We start from the raw sequence: 27,805 nt of genomic DNA, 5'->3' as shown, positions 1-27,805 counted from the left end.
CGGAGGGGGGGGGGGGGGGAGTTGCTGTAGCAGGTATATGTTATAATAACGCACAGATATTGTATAAGTCCTGCCCATATACTGCTGCTGGTAGTAAGATATCATATGTTTATTGCTTATACAGTGACAGAGACTAGGCAGACCAAGTTTTTTTCACTGACAGTTGACAATTTTAATTCACAGACACAGCAAAATTATAATTAAAAAAAGCAATGGGCAAAAATCACACTTTGGATAAATAAATACAACATTGAGATAAGAGTCCCATTCACACGGGGTGTTCTGGCAAGAGGCTAAGGCTTACTACAGCAGGAATCCCAGGTGTCCCGTTGAGATGCACCCGCTGTCACCCGTTCAAGTGAATGACAGCGGCCACACCTTAAAGCAACAGTCCGTATGTAATTGTACAGGAAAGGTGTATCCAGGGGCAATCATCTTTCCAGAACCACGTACGATTACATGTGGACTGCCGGTTACAGATGCGGCCGCTGTCACTCGACCATTTACTTTAATGTGTACAGTGGCCGCATCTTAACGGAGACACCCAGCATTCCTTCCGCAGGAATCTGTAGGTTCCAGCCACAGTAATGCCAGGTCGCCCCGTGTGACTGGGGCCTTAGAGTCCCATTCATTGGCTGAAGAAATCCCAATTAGCAACATGGAAACAGAGAAAGCCCAACTCCAATCCAAAGTTTTTCAGCTTTGTATGGGAAGTGGAAAGGTTAGAATATTTGGTAGGTTTCTATTGTTGTCTGTGACCCCACAGATTCCCCTGACTTACTGTATGGCCACCGGGAACAAAGACAGCAGTATATATATGTATATCTCACAGAAATGTTATCCCTGCTGCGCACTATACAAAACTAAAAGAAACTGGATCAGAGAAGACGTTTAAATCTCAGTAGCACCATAATGTGTGACACGGACTCTTTATACCTTAATCCAAGTCAGGTAAAGACAATTCCAAAAGTGAAAGCTGAACTCCAGGCAGATATAAAAGACACAAATTATGTCTATAACCATGATTTTTTTGTTAAAATGCAAGCATTGTAAGTACCTGAATGTGACCCGGTATCAGCCTCTTGCAGTTCCTTTATAGCAAGGCTGGAGTGTGAGCGATGGAAGCAGCACAAACAGCCAATCAGTCCATGTGCTGACAAGAAACATGTTGATAGGAGGAGAAAGCTGAGCGACAGAGAGATGTACTTGTCACTGAGCTGCTTCTCCTCTCAATCTCCAGTCACAGCCTGGAGGTGGGTCCAGGATGACCTGGGCTCAGAGGAAGTAGTTTAAATTATGCTGGCCTACAGACTGAGGACATCTGGTGGCAGAGACAAAATACTGCGGGGGAAATCTTTGGATTGAGAGTGTATATTGCATCAAAAGCAGATGTTGTTATATTATCTTTTACTGGGCTATACATTTTTATCTAGCGATTTTTGGCTGGAGTGCTCCTTTAATAAATTCTCCGATTCTTGGAAATTGTTAAGGTGCACACAACAGCCTCGGGCTTCTCCATACATCTAAGTGAGGATGTCAGAAGATAATTGACACTTACTATTAAAGGAGAACTATAGGGTCAGTGCTTTTCCCCATAGTTCTCCTTGGGGTAATGGGAGGACACAAACTAGCGTCCTATAGTTAGCCTAAGCTGAGTATAAAGCGAGCTACAGCTGGCGGTATACTGAGACGCCACAGCCGGAGCGGTGACAGGATCGAGAGGTTAGCGAACAGTCTCATTGTCACAGGTCGGCTAGAACTATGAGGTGAGTGAAAAGCACTCACCTCATAGTTCTCCTTTAAGGAAGTGGGCTGAAAGATGCTGACCATCAAACTGAGGACATCTGGTGGTAGAAAAGAAGTACTGCAAGGGAAGTTTCTGGATTAAAGGAGCAGACTACGAAAAAATATCTAGACTAGGGATGCACCGATACCGTTTTTTCGGTATTGAGTACGAGTACCGATTTTTTTTTCCAGTACTCGCCGATACCGAATACTGCTACTGGCATCCGTGAGCCCGGAAATATCAGGAAGCCGGTGTTCTATCGAAAGAACACCAGCTTTGCTTCCCTCGACATTGCGAGGCAGCCTGGCTTCCTGATTAATCAGGAAGCCGAGTGGCGAGTCATGATGTGCCGCCCCGGCTTCCTGATTGGTCAGGAAGCCAGGCTGCCTAGCAACACGTAAAGTCAGCTTCCTAGCCAATTAGGAAGCCGATAGGCGGGTCATAACTACCCAACAACAACATAGCCGGTTCCATGCTCCCTCGTGGCAGAGGGAGATATTCCTCCGTCTGCAAGTTCCGGTATCGGATGTATCGGGGCATTTGGGTGAGTAGGAGTACAGGTACGGGTATCGGCACCTATACTGATACTAGTATCGGTATCGGTGCATCCCTAATCTAGACATTTCCAGCTTTAAGCTTCCACTATCCAGACTGTCACAAATAAATTTAAATAAAGGGGAGCTGTTAGCCTTTATTCACACAGGAATGGGCCGGCACGTACAGCTCCATACTGCGTGCATGGCCGTACTGAGCAGCTCCCGGGAAGGACAGGTGCTGCGTGTGATTAGTGCACAGCTGCCATTCTGCTCTATGGCACTACGTGGCCGTACGCCGCCCTACGCTCACCTCAAGTGCAGGTCTGTGCGGGTGCGTGTTTCCTGGCTCGGACGCAGACAGGATCCATCCTGTCAGCGTAGGAGTACGTTCACCCGCACTCGAACGGACGTGCAGGGCGGGTGAGCGTAGAGGGGGTGTATGGCCACGTAGTCCCATAGAGAAGGACGGGGGCTGCGTACAAATTACACGCAGCACCTGTCCTTCCCGGGAGCTGCTCAGTACGGCAGTGCATGCAGCACTTTGTTTGCATCTTGCTGCCGGTCGGTGGCTAAATTCTGCGGTCAGCAGCAGAATGTAAACAATGGGGAGCAATAGTCAGCCCGCTATTGGCTATTTCAAACTGCAATATCCAATAGCAGACTGGCTATGCACCCGCTCACTAAGCAGAGTAACTATGCTTACTTATTATGTCTGCAATGATATTCCCCAGAAGAGCTAGCATCTAATCAGATCAATACCGCAATGCAACTAAGGAACACAGCTTAGTCACCAACCTATCCCCCAGCCTGCTTACTGGATAATGAAGGAGTATCACCACATTAGCCATCATTAGCTGGATCCCAGTGTAAAGGTGACCATACACTGCACCATTATTGTACGTGAATCGCGGGAAATCCTGCGATCGTACGATAATCGCAGTTTGATAATCGCACGTCTTACGTCGAACAAGCAGGCTGGAAAACACGCCGGGAATCGTACGATTCTCGGCGAGTTAGTGGCCTGCTTGTTCAACAAATGCCCGCGCACACTGCCCGTTTGCAGTCATCGGAAGCTCGCCCCTCTGGGGGGCGGGCTTGCGATGATCGCAAGTATGATCTGCCTGTCCAAGATGGGCAGATCGTACGTTTTTTAAATGACTTTACAACCCTCGCAAGACAAAAGTCTTGCGAAGGTTGTAAAGTGTATGGCCACCTTTAGACTGACTGCCCTGTGCAATACAACAGACCCTGACTGGTTTCCCCGGTAGGCCATTCCTCTCCAATTCTGAGTTCAGCTGTGCAGGGGATGACAGGAAGTCAATGCAAAGAGGAATTTAGGTACTTTTACTAGTTGAATTAGAAATCTTTGAAATTCATTATTCTTTATTTTGAAAGGTATGAAATGTAGCCACCTAGAGATACACTTACACACACCTACAGGAGATGTCATCGCCTCTATTGTGCTCAAATGACAGACCAATCTGAGCAGTAAAAGCTCCGATACTTCCAGGTAGTGTCAGAGCTTACCTGCTCCTTTCCGGCCCCATACATTGTAACTGGCCAATGAATATTATGAGCTGCATCACTGGCCAATAGGAATGTGTGTGAGACAGGAGAAGTGGCGAGGAGGTAATGTCAGCATCAGGAAGGTAATGAAAGCTGCTAAAGGTATGTGCAGGAACTTCATTAGAAAAACTTTTCTTTTTTTTTTTAATTAAGTGACAGAGTCAGTATAGTGAACACATAATTGAATTAAAGAGTGGTATGTATGCCCCCACACTGACCAGCCTGTAGCTTACACTGGGTTTAGGCTGGGTTCACACTTTTGCAGCGGGTTAACACAAAGTGTATTGTTTCTATGCACTTTAACATGAGCTGTGTTAGGGTAGCCCATTCGTTTGAATAGGGCCACCAAAATGCATGCACTTTTTTTTTTAAAGTAGTGCACCACAATGCATGGTAGTACATTACCGCGTGTTGTGGTGCGTTAAAATGCAAGTTCGGCAATGAATGGCACACGCAGCACCCCCAACGTGCAATACTCACATTTCACACATTGTGCTAACACGTTCATTCTCGAAGCACAAAGGTGTGACCACAGCCTGCTTCGTGAATAGACCCCAAAGTATTTATTTCCTATGCTCCTCAGCGCCATCCAGTGGCCATAATGTGGTATTTATCTGAAATGATATTCAATCTGGAAAGAAAAACATGCTAGTAACATTGGTTTTTGCCTCCCTTCGCACAGAATGAATGTACGTGCAGTTTCGCAGGGCGAATTGGCTCTGGGAATTGTTTATAAATACACCACATAGTGTCTCGGCATCTCAGTATTTATAATTGTAATGACTACTGAAATAAATGCTGGCAATATAGTTCTTGTTATTGATGTTTGCATTTCTGACTTTTTTTTCCCTTTACAGATAATATTAAAGACTAAAACGAAACTCCATTTAAACTTTTAATAACCTGGACTGTAGTAGTAGAGTATTGCACCATGTTAGCCATTGATTAGTGTAGAAAGTTTGGAGTTTAGGTAATCTCCTTGATTGGCTAACTTAAGTTATTAAAGATCCAAGCTTTCAGGATTCAGGCTTTATTCATGTCAGAAGCAGGCTGTCGGCCGGCCAATGGCTGGCCGCTCGGCCAACTTCGGCTTTCAGCACGGCTCAGCCGAGCCGATGCATATGCGTTCGGCTTGGCCGAGCCGCTCGGCCATGATCGGGAGCTGTACGGGCTATTGTGAGTAGCCCGTACAGCACCCCTTCGGTTCTACTGGACCGAAGGGGTCCTGGGGCCAAAGCTAGCCGAAGGATCGGCCGAAGCTACGGCCAGATCCTTCGGCAGCTTCGTGAATAGACCCCTGTGTCCTTGTCACTTCCTGTGAGCTGGACTGAAATCTCTAACCTTGCTATCATCCTGCCAAGCTGTCTAAACTACAAATCCCCTGCCACCATGTAATGGAGAAAAAGACAGGAGCAGGGCTGTCCCTACACTATTTGCCGCCTAAGGTTGCTGCTGGTGCATTGTCGTTCTATGGGGGGTATGGTTATTCTGAGGGGGAGGTTGTTCTGCCACTGCCCGGCATCCCACCCAGCTCGCGTATGTCACCGGTTGCCAGGAGCTGGGCAGGACAACAGCCAGAGTGTCCTGCTCAGCTCAGGGCAACCAGTGATGTCAGTGAGCAGGGTGGGAATCCGGACAGAGCATCACAGGTTGCTAAGAGCTCTTAGCAACCTGGAACGCTGCGGCCACCCCACTGTCGCCCTCCCATGAAATGCCGTGTGAGGCAACCACCTCAGGCTACCTCATTATTGGGATGGTGCTGGACAGCAGGATGTGTTTTTATTCCAAATGAGTGGAGCAGCCTAGCTTGGGTTGCCAATGGTGCCCATAGGCGTCTCTACAGGGGGGCCAGGGGGGCTGATTTCACTTTAAAACGGCCGCTTGGCCAGCTTCGGCTTTCAGCGCGGCTCAGCCGAGCCTATGCATATGCGTTTGGCTTGGCCGAGCCGCTCGGCCATGATCAGAAGCTGTACGGGCTACTGTGAATAGCCCGTACAGCACCCCTTCGGTTCAGTAGAAGCTACGGCCAGATCCTTCGGCAGCTTCGTGAATAGACCCCATAGTTCAGTACATGGCTGAAAAACAAAGCACTCCAACCAAGGTTCATACAAATACATTGGGACAATCAGGACATGTTTCAGCCCCCGTCCAGATCTAATGGGCGATGTATAAATTCAGATATATTTTTCCAATGTGAAATCCAACAAAAATATTTTGTAACAAATTGGCCAATGAGGGACAGGAGTTCAGCCAGCTGGAGGTCTCACATAAATGTCTCCTCAAACTTGAATACAAATCCTAAAACGGTATAAAAATATATATGTGTATATCACAATTTCCAGGCGGTCTTCATCATCAGTACAAAGTAGACGTCGCTGTCGATTGAGGCGCTGACTCCAGAATAATAGTTCAGGAATTCATCTTTTGTAACCTGGAACAAGAAGTGCAGAACAGAAAATGAGACTCAGCGATGAGGAAGAGGGGGCTCTCCTGAGGGGACTATGGCAATATTTTCACACAGGTTCATTATTGATCTCCTTTATCTAAAACTGTACTACGTGTGATATGGAGGCCACTGCTAACCTCCTTCTGAAAATATTGTTATTGTATGATTATATATTTATTGTATGTTATCTTATTACTGTATTGTGCGATATATCATTATTGTGTTATCTTATTACTGTATTGTGCGATATATCATTATTGTGTTATCTTATTACTGTATTGTGCGATATATCATTATTGTGTTATCTTATTACTGTATTGTGTGATATATCATTATTGTATGTTATCTTATTACTGTATTGTGTAATATATCATTATTGTGTTATCTTATTACTGTATTGTGTGATATATCATTATTGTATGTTATCTTATTACTGTATTGTGTAATATATCATTATTGTATGTTATCTTATTACTGTATTGTGTGATATATCATTATTGTATGTTATCTTATTACTATATTGTGCGATATATCATTATTGTGTTATCTTATTACTGTATTGTGCGATATATCATTATTGTATGTTATCTTATTACTGTATTGTGCGATATATCATTATTGTATGTTATCTTATTACTATATTGTGCGATATATCATTATTGTATGTTATCTTATTACTGTATTGTGCGATATATCATTATTGTGTTATCTTATTACTGTATTGTGCGATATATCATTATTGTGTTATCTTATTACTGTATTGTGTGATATATCATTATTGTATGTTATCTTATTACTGTATTGTGCGATATATCATTATTGTATGTTATCTTATTACTGTATTGTGTGATATATCATTATTGTATGTTATCTTATTACTGTATTGTGTAATATATCATTATTGTGTTATCTTATTACTGTATTGTGTGATATATCATTATTGTATGTTATCTTATTACTATATTGTGCGATATATCATTATTGTATGTTATCTTATTACTATATTGTGTGATATATCATTATTGTATGTTATCTTATTACTGTATTGTGCGACATATCATTATTGTATGTTATCTTATTACTGTATTGTGTGATATATCATTATTGTATGTTATCTTATTACTGTATTGTGTGATATATCATTATTGTATGTTATCTTATTACTGTATTGTGTGATATATCATTATTGTACATTGTTACTCTGATGTTTATTATTATTGTATGTTATATAATACAGTATTATTGTATGTTGTATTATTATTAGGCATGCACCGATACCGATACTGGCATCCTTATCAATACCAAGTATTTGGGTGAGTACTCGTACTCTCCCAAATGCTCCGATACCTTCCCTGATACTGGAACTTCCAGTCATAGGAAGATTTCCTGTAGTCCCATAGGGCAACATGGAGCCAGCTTCCCGTGCAATCAGGAAGCAAGTAATCATCCACCTCCCAGCTTCCTGATTGGCCACGGAGCCGGCTCCATGCTGACTGGCCGGGAACCTGGCTTCCCGGCCAATCAGCATTGAGCTGGCCGAATAGGCGGCTCGATGCTCATTGGCTGGGAAGCCACCTTTCCTGCCAATCAGCATTGAGCCGGCCGAACAGCCGGCTTCCTGGCAAATCAGCAAGGAGCTGGCTGTTCGAACAGCCGGCTTCATGCTGATTGGCTGAGAAGCCAGCTTTTCAGCTAGGATGCGGGTCATAACTCGCCGCCCTGCTTCCTGATTGGCAGGGAAGCTGGCTCGATGTTGATTGGCTGGGAAGACGGTTTGCCGGCCAAGCACAATCAAGCCAGCCAAACAACATGGAGCCGGCTTCTCGGGCAATCAGATTGCCTGGGAAGCCGGCTCCATGCCAGCGGAAGCACTGGTATCGGTACTCGATATCGGTGAGTACCAAAAGCAAAATATCGCTACTCGATACCGAAAGAACGGTATCGGTGCATCCCTAATTATTATTGTATGATATATCATATCATCATTGTAAATTATCATATGTAATATTATTATTTTATGTTATAATATTATGGTATGTTGTAATATATCCAATGCTTTTACAGTATATACTATCTATGTTACTCCTGAAGAAGCAGCAATGTTGGCTCTGAAACAAGTTGAGATTTTAAATGTTTCTTTTCCTATTGAATTTGAATTTTTTATCAAATTGTTCTAAGCTGGATTGAGTTCCTCCAGTAGTTTTATTTCTCCAGAAACACATTTTTGTGTTTATTCACCCGGCATTTTAACCAGGGGAACTATCCATAGTTGCTGCACGTAGAAGTTCCAGTTAAACAGTTATTCAATGCCAATTGATTGAAGATGATCAAGGCAGTGACACTTGCCAAACGCAACCAATGCACTCAATGGGACCGCACTGTAACCACGTACCAACTAATTGGAACGCAGTCACGGGGGGGTGTTGCAACGCAAAATCCCTATTGAGATTTTAAAAAAATAAGAAAAAACACGCATTCAGGAGTAAACCCGCGGTCAACGGCCCTCTAAAAAGAGATTCACCGTGAATAAAAAGGGTATAAAATTAATTTCAGTACAGCGCTGCATGACGGAATAAATGTCAGTCAAAGTACCGCAGCGCTGAATACTGAAAAATGGCCTGGATGGGAAGGGGGTTTAACACCGCGGATGTCAACTGGTTAAAGAGGGCGCTGCATGTGTAAACGAGGCCTTAGAGGCTCATTGTCTCCTCTATTTTTTTTCATTGATTACAATCACTTGCAGGACTGATCTGGGGGCTGCCCAGGAGGAGTATCCTCAATGATCTAATTCCCAGCATTGGATTCCTCTGCTTCCCCTTATTTGCAGAGCAAAAAAAAAAAAAGATCAGTGAGACGTACTGAGTTGGAAAAGCAATCATTATTGTTATAATTAATTTGGCAGCGTAACAATGTAGCAACCAAGTGTTTCAGGGTAACACGTGGACTCAACACATTGTACAGACACTGTTTCTAATGAGACTGCTGCAATAAACATTTGGACTTTTGATAACATATCTACGGTGTGCTAGCAACATATTTTCTTATGCTCACATGAGCCAACCTGCTGGTAGTTGCCCCAATACCCTCTTACACGTGGCGCTCTCCAGGAACGTGTGCGATGGGAATATATTAGGCTCCATGCACAAAGCTAAGACACCAGGATAAGGAGATTAGTTTTTTAAAGTGGCAGTTATAGTCCAATGAGATTTGACAATACCAGTCACAAGACTACAATAAAGGTTCTTATCTGGCTTTGTGATTTGAGCTTATTGAACCTATCAATTGCATTTAGTGGCCAATATAAATTCAAGGAGGACCCTGTCGCGGTGGGCTGCTCTCTTTGTATGCACGTCAATCTTTTATTCTCAGTTTTGACTTTTGAGGGTTTATACAATTCTAACCTTCTAAGCTACAACAAAACATTTTGGTAAGGTCAGTGTTACACGGAAAGTTTAATGATTAATACCGCATATTAACCTGAAATTAAAAGTGATCATTAAAACCAAAACCCAATTATCCACGACTAATATGCTTAGTGGTTAGTGGCCGTGTCACATTAGCATGCACACACTGAGGGGTGGTGTCAGTCATGTGTTAGTAACAGAACATGGCATGTTATTGAGGCCATACACTTAGAGTCGCCAGGCGTTCTTCATCATGGTGATAAAGTATACATCGGTATCGATTGACGCGCTAACTCCGGCATAGTAGTTTGTGAATTCGTCCGGAGTCACCTGTCATGGTCACAAGACAACAAATGTGAAGAAACCTTTTCTTGGCCCTTTCTGGAAGCAATAATCCCCTATGGGAAGGAACAGCTTGGGAAGAATGAATGGGTGAAATGACAGTTTGTTACAGTGAAATATTAGTGTAGCTATGACAATATGAATGAAGAGTTTTATGTTTAGAATTAGTTCTGTGCTGATGGCATCCTGTCAACTCAGAAAGTCCAGTCACTTTATCTCATTATAAACATTATATTAGTTTCTGCAGCCAGAAGGAGCAGGGCTTTCAGGGTGCCTAGAAATGGGGCACCCAGTAATGCTGTACAGCCAGGACCATCCCTATAAAGAGGCAGCCTGGGGCCACATGGAGGGGCAGCAGGCAGAGCAGCATGGCATGCCCCCACCGCCCCCCTTTCGACCAGAGCACCCCACGTGGCAAAGAGCTGGATGGGGAGATGTGTAAGGGCCATATATATCTCCTCCCGTCCAGCTGTTAGCAACCTCGAGTGCTCTTGCTGGCGTCCCCCCATACGCCTGGCAACCAGTGACAACATTGGTGGCTAGGAGCTTGGTGGGGCACCAACCAGCGCTTACCCCCAAGTTCCTGGCAAACAGCAACGCCCCCCCCCAGCGCTTCAGGTGGCAAGAAGCCTAGGGCCACCCCTGTGTACAGCCCAAATCTCTGGGTGACTGCAGAGGGGTATATAAGGAGCTACAGACAAAAACACATTTTTAGTAGAAGGCAGAATCAGAACTTCTGAAGATCTTTTCTTTGATGTCTGTGTCTCTCTGTCCCAGTGACCTCCACACCTCCCATTTCTTCTACAAGTGTCACAGAAACAGGAAGTGAATGAAAATCCCCCTCCCCCCGCCCCCCGTGAAAAGCATGTCCTAGTGATATGTGCTTTGATTGCAGGCAAAGCAGGTCATAGCCAGGCTACTAACAACCATAAGATGTTGCTGTGCAGAAATTTGGGAGTTTAAGGTCCAATTCACACCAGCCGCTATGCTAAACGCATCTCCGATGCATCGGTACTGTGTACCTTTCTTTTTTAAAGAGCTTTATTTCATTCAGTGCTACGGGCACAGCAGGGGACGAGGTGGTTGCATCCTGACCTGCGAATGTACAGCATGTCATACTTTTTTTCAGCGCACACGACAGAGTTCCCATCGTAACGTGGTGGTGTGAACTGAGCACGCCTGTCCTTCCTGGAAGCTGCCCGTTACGGCCGAGCACGCAGCACAGAGCTGTACGTGCCGGCCTTTTCTAGTGTGAATGAGGGCTAAGTATGACAGCACAATGAGGCTGATTTATAAAAAGGGAGAAAGAAAGAAAGTAACTGCACTGCAGCTCTCATTCGCAAAACCGATAGCTAAAATCTGATTGGATGGTACAGGCATTACAGTCATTTCACAGGACAGAATGAACTTGTGTTATTTCTAGGGATAGTCGATCCTCATATGAGTACATTTCAAATATTAACAGCTGATAGAAACAGAAGAGACAAAAATCGAGAGGGGGTCAACTAACTCACCAACTGTCACTTGCCCTAAAACGGGATACACAACTCTGAATTAAAAAAAACATGCAGGGGGGGCATTCATCAAAACTGGAGCAGACAGAATTTGGAGCAGTTGCCCATGGCAACCAATCAGTTTTTCCCTTCAGAGAGAAGCTGATTGGTTGCCATGGGCAACTGCTCCGGATTTGTTCTGCTCCAGTTTTGATAAATGCCCCTCACAGTATATATCACCAATGCGTAATCTCGATGACAGACAGACGGACAGACAGACAGACAGACAGGTAGGTAGATAGATAGATAGATAGATAGATAGATAGATAGATAGATAGATAGATAGATAGATAGATAGATAGATACTGTCTGGCCCAAAAAATAAAAGTTACACACTCTAATTTTTGATTGGACCGCCTTTAGCTATGATTACGGCACACATTCTCCATGGCATCGTGTCGATAAGCTTATGCAATGTCACAACATTTATTTCCTTCCAGAGTTGTATTCATTTTTCTCCGAGATCTTGTAGTGATGATGGGAGAGTCAGACCTCTGTGTAAAGTCTTCTCCAGCACATCCCAAAGATTCTCAATGGGGTTAAGGTCTGGACTCTGTGGTGTCCAATCCATGTGTGACAATGATGTCTCATGCTCCCTGAACCACTCTTTCACAATTTGAGCCCGATGTACCCCTGCATTGTCATCTTGGAATATGCCCAATGTGCCATCAGGGAAGAGAAGATCCATTGATGGAAAAACCTGATCATTCAGTTTATTCAGGTAGGCATTTTGGCATTGTTAGCATTGCTGAACCAACTGAAGCAACCTCAGATCATAACACTGCCTCCACAGGCTTGGACGGTAGGCACTAGGTATGATGGGCGCATCACTTCATCCACCTCTCTTCTTACCCTGAAGCGCCCATCACGTTGGAACAGGGTAAATCTGGACCCATCAGACCACATAATCATTTTACATTGTTTCAGATCTAATCTTTATGCTCTGCAGCAAATGGAAGCCTTTTTTATAAATTAACCTCACTGAATAGTAGTTTTCTTAAGGCTACACAACTGTGTCAATTAAGAAACATGGAGCCGCTCTTCCCTCTTGTCTCCAATCCTGCTGTTCGAACCTCGGTGCCTGTTAAAGCTTTCGCCAGAGCCTTCACTAAGCAATGGGTAAAAACCGTCACCCGTAAGGGGATCCGTCCTTCCAATACTTTACTTGCAAAAAGGCGGCCAACAAACAAATGCTCCCAAACTGAAACATGTCAGCATTTGTTTGTTGGCCGCTTTAGTCCCAATCTCTTCACTTCTCTTTGCATTGTGTATGTGGAAATGCTTTTACTGTCACTACTAAACAAAACTATGAGTTCTACTTTTGATTTTTTACGATTTGTTTCCACCAAACGTTTCAGTGATCTCCGATCATTCCAGATTTTTTTCTGACCACATTTCTTCCTCGCAGATGATGGTTCACCCCTATCCTTCCAGGTTTTATTCATGCGTGGGACAGTTCTTAACCCTATTTTAGTAGTTTCACCAATCTCTTTAGTTGTTTTCTTTTCTTGATGCCGGCCAATAATGTGACCCTTCTGAAACAGAGTTACATCTTTCCATGACCGCAGGATATGTCTTCTGACACGGTTGTTTAAGAAATGAGAAGCTACCGTACTCACTGCATCAGTTAGGGAGAAATAACTTGTAGCCAACTGAAACATATTAATCACTGCAGTAATCATCAAGGCTAAATCCAGGTCGTGACCTTTTTTTTGGCCAGGCAGTGTAGACAGGTACGATAGATAGATAGATAGATAGATAGATAGATAGATAGATAGATAGATAGATAGATAGATAGATAGATAGATAGATTGACATCGATATACAGTATATATATATATTGATACTGTAGATAAAAAAATATATATATAGAGAGAAAGAGAAAGAGAGAGAGAGAGATATAGATAGATAGATAGATAGATAGATAGATAGATAGATAGATAGATAGATAGATAGATTGACATCGATATACAGTATATATATATATTGATACTGTAGATAAAAAAATATATATATAGAGAGAAAGAGAAAGAGAGAGAGAGAGATGCAGATATATAGATAGATAGATAGATAGATAGATAGATAGATAGATAGATAGATAGATAGATAGATAGATAGATAGATACAGAGGCGTAACTATAACCTTCAGGGCCCCGGTGCAAGAAACCAACCGCCATGGCACCGCATGGTTAACAGGAAGGCGGCCGAGGTCCCTAGCAAGCGCGGATCCTCAGGCAGCCGATTGTTTGTTTTAGTGCCGGTGTTCTGTCGAGAACGCCGTCCCAGTATATGCGCTTATGTACAGACAGGATTACGGAGGAAACCGGCATTTATTTACAAAGTATTTGTTTGTAATGCTTAATTGTGACCGTTAATAATATACCATCCATGGCAGTAAATGATGGATGGAATATTATTAACAGTCACAATTAACGATTTAAACGAAATACTTTGTCAATAAATCCCAGTTTCCTCAATAATACTGGTCTGTGCGCAAGCGTAGATGCTGAGGTTGGCAAATTCGACGACGTTGGGGTTATCAACAGAACACTGGTATCTGAGTCTAGTATCGGGGCATTTTCACGAGTATGAGTACTCGTGAAAATGCCCAGTATTGGCATTGGTGTATCCCTACTTAAAAATAAATTGCATTGCTGGGACTTGTAGTCCTATATAGTTGGTGCTATTCTGCATTGCTGTATAATCATTATACACCAATGCAGAATACCACCAGCTATGCGGGACAACAAGTTCCAGCAATACATTATAATAAAAGTCAGCATTACACAATATCACCAGCATCCCCCCACACTTCCCCGCGCACCCCCCTCCCCCTCCAGACTTACCTTTCCTCTCCTGCAGGGTCCTCTTCCTCGTCTCGGTGGACAGGGGGTGGGGCTAAGAGGAGAGGGTCCTCACACAGCAGAATGTGCTGCCCGGTGGTGCCTGCAGCACATTCTGCGGGACTGATGACAGCTTCTTCATCCCCACCGCGTAGCCACCCGTACATGCTGCAGGTGGCTGTGCGGCAGGGAAGGAGCGACACAATCTCGGGGGGGCCTCTTCTTCCTCGCTGGGCCCCCCCAAGTGGCGGAACACCAGGGCCCGGTCACAATTGCAACCGCTGCGACCCTGGTAGTTCCGCCAGTGGATAGATAGATAGGAGCGACACAATCTCGATGGGGCCTCTTCTTCCTCGCTGGGCCTCCCAAGTGGCGGAACACCAGGGCCCGGTCACAATTGCGACCCTGGTAGTTCCGCCAGTGGATAGATAGATAGAATAGATAATAGATAGATAGAATAGATGTACAGTAGATAGATAGATAGATAGATAGATAGATAGATAGATAGATAGATAGATAGATAGATAGATAGATCGGTAGAAGATAGATAGATCGGTAGAAGATAGATTGATAGATAGATAGATAGATAGATAGATAGATAGATAGATAGATAGATCGGTAGAAGATAGATTGATAGATAGATAGATAGATAGATAGATCGGTAGAAGATAGAAAGATAGATAGATAGATAGATAGATAGATAGATAGATAGATAGATAGATAGATATTCTATTTAGAAACATTTCTTACCTGTCCATCTTTATCGTACGGAGAATCAAAATTATCTAGAAAGCTCCTGAAGACCTGATCTTCTGTCCACTCCCCGTTCTGGTACTTTGGATGGTATTTTGCGTTATACACTCCGCGTAAATCCTCAATCGTTACAACGCCATCTCCGCTTTTGTCGAGCTTCCTAAACGCCTGCAAGATGATCTCTTTCCTGGCATTGGACATCGGCGGCTGGAAGGAAAATAAGCAGAGAAGGTCTCTTAGTATCTGCCATTAATAGGCAATGGTAAAATGTATCTATTAGGTATTGCTCCAAAGAATAAAAGAATCTAGTGGTCATCCATTCATTGTTGATTGGCAATTCTGCATAAAGGATGAGCATGCTTTTACATCAGTCCAACCCAGATGTCCCCCACCACAGATGTCATCTTCATCCCAGCACATACCCATAACTGTCTTATAGGATTCAGAGAAATCCCACCGATCCAATTCTCCCGCTGCATCCCCAGCACAGAGATCCCACAGGGGCAGGCAGAAAAAGTGCGTGTTCACCTTCAATCAGTTCAGCTTGTTCTATCAAAGATTGTTACTGTGTTGGAATGTGTGACCGGTCACGTGGTGACACATTTTAACGTAATCACGCCCACTTTTTCAGCGGTGGAATGAGTGACCGGAAAAAGGTGAAGAATACTAACGTTTTCTCAGCTGTTCCAGGGCAGAACGGCATCGCAGATGGTATGTGCAGGAGAACCGATCTGCCCTGAACAGATGATCGGTCCTGAAATGTGACTTTGTGACTGCGATCTCACATTCCACAAAGTCAAATAGAAGTGACATTTCCGCCAAAAAACTGGGCGGGATTACGTTAAAAATGTGTGACCACGTGACCGGTCACACATTCTAATGCAGTCACAAACTTTGATAGAACACAGCTCAAAAGATAGCCGCACACCACCAGATCTTCAAATAATAAATCCAATATTTATTTGTGATCCAAAAGTGCATACCACTGACATGCTCCCCGATATAACAAGCATCCCCTTAGGCCTTTCACCGATTCGGCGGTGAAAAGCGTAAGAGGACTCTTGTTGTATTGGGGAGCATGTCTGTGGTATGCACTTTTGGATTACAAATAAATATTGGATATATAGTTTGAAGATCCGGTGGTGTGCGGCTATCTTTTGAGCTGAACTGTCTCATGGGATTGTCACACAAGCAGTACCCAGGCTGTGGTTGTGCTGGGAAGGCCATACAGCTAAAAAACAATATCAGCACGGAGAAGACTTATGGTGTTCTATCACCATTACTGCAGAGACGGGGTCTGAGCTAGGTTGGTGTGAAGTGAAATTATCTGTGAATGACTATTGTAATACGTTGAATTAGCCTTATAGAGGACCTGTTCCTTTAATCAGTCAGACCTGACCCCTGCACTGGCTATAAATATTCCAATCCCATCCACAATTCTACCACCAATTACAATGCTTTGGTGAAGATCAGATTGCTTAAAGGGTAAGTGCACTTTGAAACAAAGTCCTAATTGCACCATTTCCATACACTGTGTGAACCTAGCCCCCTCCCCAGATCAATACTTACCTCGCAATTGTGCAAGCAGCATAGAACTTTATGGGAAGACCCTGTGCAAGTAAGGCTGGTACAAGAAGGGTCCATATCAAGGATTGAACAAAGCCTTGAGGTTGTAGGGATGATTGCAATCTAAATATGTATCTGGGGAGGTCAAGAAGGATAAGTGCACTTTGTTTGAAAGTGCATTTATCCTTTAAATAGAACTGCAGACAAAAGTGTTCTTAACCCTAGCAGTCGGGCTACCCCTGCACTGCAAGGGTTAACTGCTCGTTTTTGTCTGTGCTCACCCGAACCGAACCGCTGAGCACACTGCCTGCTTCTCCGGTCACTGAAACCTCTCTTCTCCTATGCAGCAGCGTTGAAATGTTCCTCAATGTCCTTACGGCTATACACAGTAAGGATCTACCGATAATCGGGGTCAATATTCCCGCTTTTTAAAATTATCTGTATTGGTCAAATGTGCCGATATTACCGATAATAAACACTGTGCGCATTTCACACAGCGACATTTATGGCCGGTATCCCTCGATCAGCTGATAGAAGGAGCCAGTCAGTAATTCTATGTAGGAACAGAGCTGGCATTCTTGGAGTGGCCACTGTCAGAATACCAAAAAAAAAGCAGGAGAAGCAATAGTCAGCCTGCTATTGGCTATTTCAAATTGCAATAACCAATAGCAGGCTCGCTATTAAACTCACCCACTGCCTGCTGTCAATCAGCAGAAGTGTGGACCTGAAGGAGAACTTTCTCCTTCAATTCTTCCTCTGCTGATTGACAGCAGGCAGTGGGATGGGTACCCAGCCTGCTATTGGCTATTGTAATTTGAAATAGCCAATAGCAGACTGGCTGTTGCTCCCAGCCACTGCAGATCGAACAGCAGAGGAGCGGACCTGAGGGAGAACTTTCTCCTTCAGTTCTGCTCCTCTTCTGATTGACAGCAGGCAGTGGACGAGTGTAACAGCCAGCCTGCTATTGGCTATTGCAATTTAAAATAGCCAATAGCAGGCTGGCTGTTGCACTCCCCACTGCTTGCTATTTACATTCAGCCGTCAGCTGCGGAATCCTGCCGCCAGCAGATGAATGGGGCAGGGGGTTGGCCGATATCAGACGACTGCCTGCTGTTTACATACGCTGCTGGCTCAGCTGGATGTGAACAGAATATATGTACCTGATACCAGTTATCGGCCTGAAAGGTGTCCAAAAATCGGTGTCGGTTCTGAAAAATCTATATCAGTCGACCCCCCAATACACAGTGTACAGAGAATGTGATGATTTACAGGACCTTAGACCGTTGCAGTGGAGGGGAAGTGAGGCTGGAAGGATCGGTCTCTGAGGATCAGGACGGCATAACTTTTTTTTTTACCTAGACAAAAATGAGCAGTTAACCCTTGCAGTACTGCCCAGGGTTCTGCTTTTAGGCTTTCTTACAGGTTAATAATGAGTATTTCTGACATTGAAAAGTGCTTTTGGTGACTCATATTGATTCCAACTTATTGTGTAATGTGTGTGACCTGCCAACCCTGTGCTCTAGAGAAGAGGGAAGGATGTGGCAGACGGGGTTTGTGTTTTGTCATACCCATCAGAATCCACCAGACCCTTGAAGGATAGGTGGGGCATAGGCCCACCTATGGCCACCAATGAACTTGTACTGAGAGGGAAAAGTTCTGTGCACCACAGCTTGGCAGACAAAAGAGCATGGATATGTAATGAGAAAATATGGTCAGACCCGTGTAGATAGGAGGTTACAAATTATACAAAGGAGTAAGGTTGTAAAAATATTACTTTAGGTCTAATGTGACTCAGGAACAGGGACAACTTCCTCATTGGCTCTTTGTTTCACCTTGGCTTTAGTCTCTCCATTAACTGCTAAATAGGCCCGAATGTGAGCCAGTGGAAATGCTGATACGTGCGTTCTCTGGTTCCAAGCACCAACTACATCTGAGCGCTCTGCAGTTTTCACGGTTCCAATTGTAAGACTTCCCTGCAGCAAATCCCAACACTGCACATGTCATCGTGAAGGGCCAGTACACACCAGCCACAGTGCGTTCCGGCCTGAATCTGGCTGGAACGCACTGGATCGCATTCCGGCTGGCTCACTTTGTTTTGGGACGGGACTGGGCGTGGCGGCGCAGTGAACTCAATGGCACCGTAGCCACACACTGCGGCCGCAATGCGATCGGCCGCACGGGAACGCAAGGCACATCAATACCTGTCGTCTGGTCTGGTCAAAAAAAAAGCTGCAAGCACTATTTTTCTGACCAGACCAGACCAGAACGCAGGCATTGCATTGCGGCGCCATTCACTTCAATGCACTGCCACGCCCCCTCCCACCCCACAACAAAGTGAGCCGGACGGAATGCGATCCAGTGCGTTCTGGCCCCAATCGGGCCGGAACGCACTGTGGCTGGTGTGAACTAGCCCGAAGTCTCACTCCTCTGTACCCTTACTCCATATTATAAAGATATAAAAACAGAAGACATGCCACCTTTTAATGTTCCCAATATGGAAGCAAAGTTGGGGACCCAAGAGCAGGGATCTCCACACTGCATTCACCATGACATGGAAGATGGCAATTAAAGACGGCAATAAACGACTAAGCTTGCTAATGTCTAATGAAAAGCTGAAATATCACTTTTAGGTAGCGTGACCCTTTAAATAACGCAAAACGTGGTCATAAGAGACTCACCCTTAACGTGACGAGGAATTCATCAAAGTCTATCGATCCGCTACCGTCTCTGTCAAATTTGCCGTAAAGCTGTTGAGCTTCCTCTTTGTCTATCATCACTCCATAGTCATTCAGGCCCTTCAGAAACTCTTTGAAATCCAGACACCTGCTGTTATCATCATCCATGATCTTAAATACCCTACAGAAAAAAGTGAAAGTGAAAAGGAGAAATGTTTTCGATATGGCACATCAAAATGCCCCAGGGCTGCACATATAGCCCCTGCAGCATGTACAGCTAGTAAAGGGCCCAAGACAAGAAGTGGGCCTACAGGGACAAGGCATGGGGGAACTTCCAGTGGAGGAAGGTAATCGGTTCTGTTGGTTAATGTGACCATACACGGAACAAATTTCAGCTGTTTCCTGCTGAAGTGGCCGAGATTCAATCTGTGGGTGACCCTGCCAAGTTTTCTATTGACTTTTGTTGACGAAGCCCGGTGGAAAATTGTCAGCCAACAGGGACTTCATCCAATTAGGTACAGCCAATGTTGGGGTATTCGGACAACCACAGGCACTAGCTGCCAAAATACCCAAACTCTTCAGAAACTAGAATGTCGATTTCCAAGGGCCCCCAGCACTTAGTGGTTCCTCCCGCTACAAGATGTAGTGCGGCTGTAAGGGTGGGCAGACTGAGCACAGCAGATAACCAGCAGTCTGACACTCCAGGAAGTGTCAGTTGCTGAAGAGCCCATTCACACTAGGGCGGTTGTGGATCAGTGCTGTTACCGCGCTGATATTGCAAGGGAGGGTTTGGGAGTTTTTAATTGCGCTTCAGAGCTGAAACGCAATTAAAAACGCCCAAAACCACACTAATCAGCGCGGTTCCATTGAAACCTGTATGGAAACCGCACTGATCGCACGGTCGCATGAACGGCCCCCATAGCATGTATGGGATCATTCATGTCGGCGGATCCATGCGGACGAACTGCCCTGGAGTCTAAAGCTGGCCATACACCTTACAATTATCTGCAGATTTTCTCTGGCCAGATGGAAAAAGTACAACAGATTCCTCCATCTACTCTAAGCTGTGTGGATGGAGGAATCTCCCACTGGGCCAAGCTTCAGTATCGCTGGCTCTCAAAACACCCAAACAATGCCGGCATCCAATCAGATTGTTCAGGTGTTTTGGAAGCCAGCAGGGCCGACTACCAAGATACTGAAGCTTGGCTCAGGTGGAGATTACTCCATCCACACAGTTAAGTGTAGATGGAGGAATCTGTTCCACCTTTTCCATCTGACCATAGAAAATCTGCAGATAATTTTAAGGTGTATGGGCACCTTAAGAGTCATCAATCAGCATTTCTTTTTACTTGCATTGCAGACTTGCTGGGAACGAGGCAGGAGAGGTAAATAAGTGTGGGAAGGGACACCAAAATCTACCAGGTGGAACACAACATTTTTTTGAAGATGAAGCAGAGGTAGACTCTGACATTTTCAAACCCACCAGGTTCCACGTATGACCGACTATCGCTTTTTCCCGGACTGTTCCTTTAAATATTATCTCCTGTATGGCCAACACCAGAGACCCTCAACGTTGAGGACAAGAGATCATGACATTTAAAATTTACAGAATAAGTAAAATACAAAAGGTTTTTAAAAACACTACTGACAGGAGCTACATCAAAGACATCTGGGAGCCCTATGAGGTCCAGCGGTTAATTCCTGGGGACCCCTGAACTCTAGTATAGTGTCAGTGATCAGCTCACCTTCCTAAGCCCTTGATCCCAGCGGAGCCCCTGGACAGACACTGTAATCTCAGTTTTTCCAACGGATCTGCGCAAGTAGTCAGGTTCTTCTTGGCCTGCATGGCCATCTCTCGATCATGTCTGGCTGTACCTGCCATCTGTGAGATATGGGAGAAACAAAGAGGTCAAGGCCTAAAGACATCGGTAATGAGCACAATATGACACCATTAAAAAAAAAAATCAGTTGAAGCGGGATCTCATCTTTTTAGGTCTGCTTTAAAGTGTATGTAGAGCCAGAACTTTTTATAGCTTTGGATAGAGTAGGGAGAGGTTATAATCCCTGCCACAGGAGGTTAGTAGAAATCTCCCAAGGTAAGTTCCCTCTTTGACAGTTGTCCCAGGAAAATTCCCCTTCATCTCTTGTTTTTGGAACAACTCCAAAAGTTTGGATTTGTTGTACTCCCCCTAGAGGAGTACAACAAATCCCAGCAATAGTACATTATACAGCGCAATGCAGACTACCGCCAGCTATAGAGGACTACAAAACCCAGCAATAGTACATTAAACAGCACAATGCAGAATACCGCCAGCTATAATGTACTATTGCTGGGATTTGTAGTCCTCTATAGCTGGCGGTAGTCTGCATTGCGCTGTATAATGTACTATTGCTGGGATTTGTAGTCCTCTATAGCCGGTGCCATTCTGCATTCATTGCTGTATAATTTTACACTTTCCATTTCACTATATTGCACACCACACTTTTTTTTTCTTTTATACTTCCTTTTATACTTCCAAGCTTGCTCCCGTGATGGACTACAATCTCAATACAAACTAGTAGTCCATCACTGGAGCCATTTTTTAAAATGTATTTTATTTTTTATCCGATTAATCGAACTTAATAATCATCTAACTAATCGATTTTGAAAATAATCGTTAGCTGCAGCTCTATGCACCATATAATGCATATAACATCTGATACGCTCATTTTCAAATTATTGTCCTTTTCAAACATCTTATTTCCATGTATATACTCATTAAAGGAGAACTATGAGGTGAGTGCTTTTTACTCACCTCATAGTTCTAGCCGACCTGTGACAATGAGACTGTCACAGGTCGGCTCAGTAGATCGGGAGGTGAGCGAACACATTTGGATTCCCCCCTCTCCCCGCTCCGATCCACCAGCGCTGACTGACAGAACGGACAGGGGAGGAGGCGGGTACAGCTGGCTCTGCCTCTAGATAGGCAGAGCCAGCTGTACCCGCCTCCTCCCCTGTCCGTTCTGTCAGTCAGCGCTGGTGGATCGGAGCGGGGAGAGGGGGGAATCCAAATGTGTTCGCTCACCTCCCGATCTACTGAGCCGACCTGTGACAGTCTCATCGTCACAGGTCGGCTAGAACTATGAGGTGAGTAAAAAGCACTCCCCTCATAGTTCTCCTTTAACCCTTTTGCTGCCATCGCCATATGCAATATGATGGCTGCAGCAGGGCCATGTAAGCAGAGTCCTGGTTGCTATAGTTTGCATACATGTGTAAAGCTGCCTGATCACTTCCAGGAACCACTGAAGGTGCTGCCCCCCTGCTGGACAACCCCTGCCAAGTATCAACATTGCGGGTGTTGTCAGGGGGGGGCGGAGGACAATCAGCCAACATTCGTTAGCTGATCAGCCCTGTGCTTTATGAACCTGGAAGCAATTTGCATTTTGACACTTCCGGTTTCAGAGCCATCATTCCCAAGCTGCTGTGGCTGGGGATAAAGCTGATCTGTGCTTGATCAACTTAATTACAGTACAAAAGTGACTTTAGAGGTCTAATAGAATTTAGTTACAAAATAAAGTCAAATAAAATAGATTAAAAAATTTTTTATAAAGTCCCCACACCCACATACACACACACTTACAAATGCAAACACGCTTTGGGTGCGGCTACATCCAGAAATGATGATTGCGCCACACATGTTTGGTGAACACACAAGTTAGAGCAATAATTCCAGGACCAATATCCTCTGTTAACTCTAAACTGATGGCCTGTAAAAGCTTTCAAACTTTGCCTATGGACTATTCTTGGCACCGCATTGTTTTGCCATTTCACAAGAACACGTCATTTTGACATGTTTGGGATCTATTTATTTGGCGGAACCTCATCTTTTATATCGTACCAACAATAGGGTATTATGTTGTGTTTATGTGCAAAAAAATGTAAAGGTATTTTTAAGAATAGTTCGGGTTTGATAAACAGTTGTGCTAATATCGCGTGACAAAACAAATTTTATATACCACCATTTCATTCTTTGTTTTCAGAAAATATATTGGGGGGGGGGGGGGTAGTTTAAATAATCATCAGGCCTAAACTGTGCATTTTAACATGTGTGCAAAAAATGCAAACTTTTTTGACATTAGAGACTCTGTTAGTCTTCCTGTCTGTCAGCGTATTTTTTTCTACGTGTACACTCGGCCGCGCATGAGCAGCTCAGTGTACAGCCTCAGGGTGATTCTGTGCCAGGATGAAGTAACTCCCATGTGGATGTATGGGAGATACATTAGCCCGGCCTGGCCAATCAAGATGGCAGAAGACTCTGAACCCAGAAGAAGACTGGGTAAAGATAGAATGGCTGGCCATGGAGGAGGGGAGCGTTGACATCACAGCGCTAGATTTCTTTGCTTGGTAAGCATGGCCATATTGTGCAAATATGCTTTCGTCCTTCCACATTCTGCCAAACACCTCTTGGGGGCCCAGAATTTAGAATTTTCTGTGGCAGGTTGACTTCTGATTAAACACGCCTCTCTCCTGGTATGGACCGATAAAACCCACAGACTCAACTCTGAGAAGCCAGTTTAAATAATTGTTGCTTTACTCAATACAAATTGTTCTGGCATCATTGAATCTGATGAAATATATCATGCTCTGGTTAGTATTATTGATCTTTGTTCTGCTTTGAATGGTGCTATTCTCATGTATATTCTGGTTCAGCATGACTGATCCCTGTTACTGATTCATAGGACCCTGGTTTAAAATGTAACCGAATGAGGTCAGTCTGAAAGCACATTTTTTACCTAAAAGTGCTAAATTCTCATACATGTTGCAGCCCAGTCAGGCTGCATAAAAAGTCAAGTGTATGCTTGATGTAGAAGTACAGGTGAAACTCGAATAATTAGAATATCGTGCAAAAGTAATTGCAGTAAGTGCTGCAAAAGGGGCCCAAACCAAGTACTGAGTACATACGCATGCTTGTACTTTTCAGAGGTCCGATATTGTTCTATGTACAATCCTTGTTTTATTGATTGCATGTAATATTCTCATTTTCTGAGGTTGTGGATTTGGGGTTCTTGGGGTTTTCATGAGCTGTAAGCCATAATCATCACAATTATGACAAATCACTGCTTGAATTATCTTGCTTTGCATGTAATGAGTCTATCTCATATATTAGTTTCACCTTTTAAGTTGCATTAGTGAAATAAATGAACTTTGCACCATATTCTAATTATTCGAGTTTCACCTGTATATAAAGCTGCCCTGTGCCGGCAGCACGCTGGAGATCCGGACCGTGGCTTTGCACAGTGCTCCAATCAACAATGCTGCTCGGGGTAATTGTGGTCAATGGGAGTAAAGCGCAGGGGGCTTAACGGACCGCTGGGGATCCAGACTACTGCACTCTGAGCGAGAGCAATGGTTCAGGTCTCCATCATACTGCCAGCACAGGGCATCTTCATATAGCTCTAAAGCAGTTCAAGCGGACCTTTACCCCTTTTCACTAAAAATCCCATCAGCATGCAGCTCTGCATGCTGATATAAAATTATCTTACATTAGTGAAACAAACATTCTTTTATTTTACTTACAATTTCTTTCCACTTCCTGGTCCTCTTGGGCATTAGTGATGTAATCGTTCCCAAGCATTGCATCCTGTGAAGGTTACATGAGCCGAGCATTGCTGGGAAATCTCATCTGTAATCTCACGAGATATCAGGGAAAGGCATTTTCCTCCCCTGAGATGATGTGCATGGTCACATGTCCAAGTCACATGTCCAAGAGTTCCAGGAAGTAAAGGGAGATGGATTTGTCTGCCCTTAGTAAAAATGGCAGAAGAATGGAGAGGAAAAGAAAAATAAGTAGGGCTGTTACTGATTAAAATTTTCGTGTTCGATTAATCAAAATTATTTTGAATCGATTAATTTTGATTAATTATAACGCACATACAGATCCAACTACATTGGCCTATACACATACAGCACAGCAATGAAATAATAAAATGCCCCACTCAATATGGCCGCCGCTTGAGTGGGGCAACTCAGAATAATAACGTGCTGGATTAGTGTGATCCTAGTTCATTTTATTACTTCATTGCTGTGTGTATGTGTATAGGCCAATGCCTTGGCTGGCGCTCGTGCAGAAAGTTTCTTGGGCAAACTCACCGGCCCAAGTGGCTCCGTCGGCTAACGAAGGGAAGGGGGGGGAAGAGTCCGGTGATGTCACGGACATTGACGTCACCGGACTCCTCCCCCTTCCCTTCGTTAGCCGTTACCGGACTCCTCCCCCCTTCCCTTTGTTAGCCGACGGAGCCTTTCGGGGAGGAGGGACTCCCGGAAGCCGGCGGAGAGGTGAGTGTTTTCATTAGCGATCAAAATAATTTTAATCGATCAAAAAGTTTAACGATTAATCGAGAAGTTAATCGTTAATTTCCGCAGCCCTAAAAATAAGGAATGCAAAGAATACGAAGCCGCCAATTATCTAGAAGTATGTGTTTGTAGATTGTCATTACTGAACATTTCTAAAGGTGTCTTTGTTGTTATTTTGAAGGTATGGGTAAAGGTCCGCTTTAACACATTAAGGGGAGGTGGGCAACTCTGTCCCTCCAGCTGTGCTTTAACTACAAATCCCACCATGCCTCTGGGAGTCATGCCTGTAACTGTCAGAGTCTTGCAATGCCTCCTAGGACTTGTAGTTTCCCAACAGCTGGAAGGCCGCAGTTGCCCACCCCTGCATTAAGGACGCAGCCAATTAGGGCCACACACTGCACAGATCAGATGTTTATGATCAGCCATGGACCATCATTGATCATTGATTTGGCCATCATTGATTTGTACAGGCTTTCTGTCTGCTGATCTGAAGCACCTGGCCTTACCTGGCACAAAAAAGAGCTAATCTGGGAGGTGTACGGCCCTAATCAGATGACTGTTGACCCAGCCATGAAGGCACTTCCTGTTATGAGGTGACAAAGCTCTAAAGGCCCGTTCACACGCAACCCAGTGCCTTCCAGCATGGTTCTGCATAAACCAAGCCTCCCACGTTTTGGGGCGTGAGGGGGTGTGGTGGTGGAAAAAGCAGTTCATCGGGAGTGGTCAGGTCTCGCGAGCTGCAGGATTTATTTTATTTTGCCAAGTGGCGTCGGCGTTCATCGCGATTGACCTTGGATTACATCACTGGAAGACGTGATTGATGTTGGATTACATCGTTGGATAATTTTTGGGATTTTTTTTTAAATAAAGAAATTGTTAAAAACTTTTTTTTGTGCATTTTGTTCAATTAAAGTAAAAGTCTGGTGTTTTTATTTACTTTTTATTTAACTCTACCCCTTACTCATTCACAAGTGGAAAGTCGACATCTGGGTGCTTCCTTTATGAAAGGGGTTACCCAGCTGCAGATGAGCCCCCACCGGGCCAGGGTGGGGTAGAGGCCCTTGTTTTAATTGGCATGGGGACAAGGAGCTTTTCCAGGGGGTCCCCCTCCGGAAAAGCACCCTCCGAGGGCATGTGGTCCGGTATAGTGCATGGAGGAGGGGGCCGCTTGCGCTCCCCCCCCCCCCCCCTTCCCTTCCTTCCCCGCCGGTGGGGGCCGCTCGACCCCCCCCCCCCCCTTTCCTGCCCTGCCCTGCCAGGCCAGTACGCAGATTAAGGGTCTAGTTGGGAAATGTTTAGGTATCTGGTATGACTTTTGCGGGGAACCCCATGCATTTTTTTTTTTTAACTCTTTTCATTTCTGCTCTGTTAAACACTCGGCTGCCTTTGGAATCTTAGTGAATATCCCTTCTAAATGTTTTCTAGATTAGATTTCCATTTACTTTATTATACCAAATACCTAAGATAAAATATTCAACACTCATTTTAGGATGATTTGCCTCTTTCATGTAAATTCCTCCTCGTTAGATCCCTATTATTGATTAATAGGTTTGGTTAAACATTATGTAACTTATTAAAATTCAGATAAGTAGATACCAACGCCTCCAGTAAAAGACAGAACAGAGACTTTTATGGTTTATTTGCATTGCACGGTGCACAGATGTGATATTGTTGTAACCTTCCTCCTGTACAAATATAAGATATGTGATGGGAAGGTGACACCACTGCTCTACAAATACATTGTGTGCATCCAAATATATCCTGTATTTTACATGACTCCCATCCCTGCCCTCCAAATATATCATAGGTGACATCACTACTCTCCAACTATATCATAGGTGACACCACTACTCTCCAAATATATATCATAGGTGACACCACTACTCTCCAAATATATCATAGGTGACACCACTACTCTCCAAATATATCATAGGTGACACCACTACTCTCCAAATATATCATAGGTGACACCACTACTCTCCAAATATATCATAGGTGACA

At 44.2% G+C, this 27,805-nt stretch overlaps 1 protein-coding gene across 1 annotated transcript in view; it reads right to left on the bottom strand.

The window, feature by feature from the left end:
• Nucleotides 1–6,234: 6,234 nt before the first annotated feature.
• The window catches only part of CAPSL (calcyphosine like), a 24,410-nt gene continuing 2,839 nt past the window's right edge, over nucleotides 6,235–27,805 (bottom strand). Inside the window, exons 2-6 of the mRNA XM_018563466.1 lie at nucleotides 21,216–21,352; nucleotides 19,474–19,651; nucleotides 15,227–15,436; nucleotides 9,965–10,068; nucleotides 6,235–6,319 (exon numbers count right to left, since the gene is read on the bottom strand). Coding sequence (XP_018418968.1) covers nucleotides 9,967–10,068; nucleotides 15,227–15,436; nucleotides 19,474–19,651; nucleotides 21,216–21,352 — 627 coding nt within the window. The 3' untranslated portion in view covers nucleotides 6,235–6,319; nucleotides 9,965–9,966. The remainder of the gene's footprint in view (nucleotides 6,320–9,964; nucleotides 10,069–15,226; nucleotides 15,437–19,473; nucleotides 19,652–21,215; nucleotides 21,353–27,805) is intronic.

The sequence above is a fragment of the Nanorana parkeri genome, unplaced genomic scaffold (genome assembly GCF_000935625.1).
Source record: "Nanorana parkeri isolate BGI_ZX_2015 unplaced genomic scaffold, ASM93562v1 scaffold666, whole genome shotgun sequence".
Classification (NCBI taxonomy): Eukaryota; Metazoa; Chordata; class Amphibia; order Anura; family Dicroglossidae; genus Nanorana; species Nanorana parkeri.
Note: the sequence above shows the minus strand (reverse complement) of the source record. Positions and strands in the feature narration are given on the sequence as shown.